Source organism: Trichophyton rubrum (assembly GCF_000151425.1).
Source record: "Trichophyton rubrum CBS 118892 genomic scaffold supercont2.3, whole genome shotgun sequence".
NCBI lineage: Eukaryota > Fungi > Ascomycota > Eurotiomycetes > Onygenales > Arthrodermataceae > Trichophyton > Trichophyton rubrum.
Window position 1 is genome coordinate 1,148,364 of NW_003456426.1, and position 2,209 is coordinate 1,150,572.

A 2,209-nucleotide genomic window follows, 5' to 3' on the forward strand; every position below is an offset into this window, starting at 1 on the left:
CCCAGTGGTCATTGAAGCCCCCCCCGTCTTTGGCATATCAAACCCTTGCCCTACGCATACATACATAAAAGAAGTAACTAGATGTCAGATACAGACAGAAGATACTGATATCTTCATATGCCTCGTTAGGCAAGTGTCCAAGTCCTGCGAAGGTCTGACCGCAATTCTCCCGCTCCTTTCATCTAATCTCATTCATCTCGCCTTGCATATGCACTGACAACTCGATCTCTCCATGCATGCATGCATGCATAAAGAACAGATAGCCATCGATGGAGAATTAGGAGACGGGCATGGTAATAATTAGTTAGTTATACTAGAATTTTCAACTATCCCTTCCTAACGGTCATGAGAAAAAAACAAGAATACGAAACGAAAAAAGAGAAAGTCTTGCAAAATTCCAGCGACGAGAGTATTCTTTGAACTCGGACAGACTGAAAATAGACGACCGAAGGAAAAAGTGGGTGGAATCAGACAGGAACACACATGGAGACATCAGGAGGCAGGTATAAATGTAGATGTAAAGATGGGAATAACAAACGAAAGGAGTAATGGCCAGGAAAAAAAAAAGGACAAAGCTATATACGGCCAATCGATTAAGTACACGGCAAGCTAAGTCGATGGTGAAAGCTGGACATGAAAGCTGGACAGTCGGGCAAGGAGGAAGGGGTAAGGTTTGTTTGTTTTGTTGTTTGTTTGAGTGGTATATTATATAGTTGGAAGGAGAGGCGGCGGTGAGATGCTTCTGGGAGAGCAAACGGATGATGTGAGATTTGATGCCCGCTGTATTAGCCTGAAAGAAGGGAATTCGCTCCATTCTACGAAGATTTTCCGTAGGCGCGATCGATGTCCTTCTGGTACTTGTTCACCAGCTTCTTGCGCTGTAGCTTCTGTGCTGCGGTGACAAATCCCTGTTCAACGTGGTTAGAGAAGGAAGTTTATGATATATATAACAGAAGATGTATGACTTACGTTCTGAGGAGTCCATTCCTCGTCTGAGAGGACGACACCTTCGATGATCTCGAAGCCACGCAGGCCAGCGGACTTGCCTACATTCTGCATGTCTCTCAAGATGATGGAGTTGAGCTTCTTGTCATGAACAAGAGTGCCGATGCTGTCTCCCTGGATGCCGTTGGACTTTGCAAGCTGGAGCAGGGCAGGCTCTGCAGGCACGATGATGGCAACAGGCTTAGCCTGGTCTTGAGCGGCGTATACGCAGATATTAGCCACAACGGGAGCAGAGCGGTAGATGGACTCGAGTTTTTCGAGAGCGATGTATTCGCCGTTCAGGGACTTGACGAGGTTCTTCTTGCGGTCAATCACCTTGATATGGCCGTTGGGCTCGAACTGGCCAATGTCACCGGTCATGAACCAGCCATCAGGTGAGAAGGCGGCTTTGGTTTCTTCGTCGTTGTCGAAGTAGCTATTTGCAACGCTCACACCTCGGATCCAGATCTCACCCTGGGGCGGGTCATTTTTGGTAAAGTAACCAGCATCAGCGAAGTCGACGAGTTTCATCTCGACGGCGGCTGGGATTTCGCCTATGGCATCGTTGGTCCAGGCCATGGGATCGTTGAGACCACCCATAGCAGAGGTCTCGGTCAGACCATAACCGTTGATCATGGGGCATACAGCCATGGAGAGGAATCGTTGAGTCTCTCTTGAGACTGGTCCACCACCGCTGAGAGTGAGGCGCAAACGGCCTCCGGTGGCATCTTTGATCTTCTTGAAGACAAAAGAGTCTAGTATGCCGGCGCCGGGCAAACCAGTGGACATTAAGAACTCCTTGGCAGCCATACCAGCCCAGAAAATGCTCTTGACGATGGCACTGTTCTTGTTGACGTTGCCGATGATGCCCTTCTTCACAGATTCCCAGACCATGGGAACACCGACGAGAATAGTTGGCTGGAGCTCGCGGATATCACCCTTGCAGTTTCTGACGGAGGTGTCTGAGAGGGTCTTGGGGCTTCCATAGCCCATGGTGCCACCCCAGAACAGACAGAGGTTCTCAAATACGAATTCGAGGATGTGGGCTTGAGGCAGATAGGTCAGGAGCACGTCGCTGGGACCGAGATAAGGCCCAACAATTGAATCACCACCCGCCACTAAATCAACCTGTCAGAGCCATGTACCTCTCTCGTCAGCTTAAGCGGATGACTTACTAGCACCGACAACGTTTCCGTGGGTGAGAGGAACACCCTTTGGCGGACCC

At 49.5% G+C, this 2,209-nt stretch overlaps 1 protein-coding gene across 1 annotated transcript in view; it reads right to left on the bottom strand.

Annotated features, from left to right (window-relative positions):
- Window positions 1-7: 7 nt before the first annotated feature.
- The window catches only part of TERG_11955 (uncharacterized protein), a gene marked incomplete at its 5' end in the record, with an annotated part of 5,702 nt that continues 3,500 nt past the window's right edge, over window positions 8-2,209 (bottom strand). The window contains 2 exons of the mRNA XM_003236061.2: window positions 8-908; window positions 970-2,102. Of these exons, the coding sequence (XP_003236109.2) occupies window positions 816-908; window positions 970-2,102 (1,226 nt within the window). The 3' untranslated portion in view covers window positions 8-815. The remainder of the gene's footprint in view (window positions 909-969; window positions 2,103-2,209) is intronic.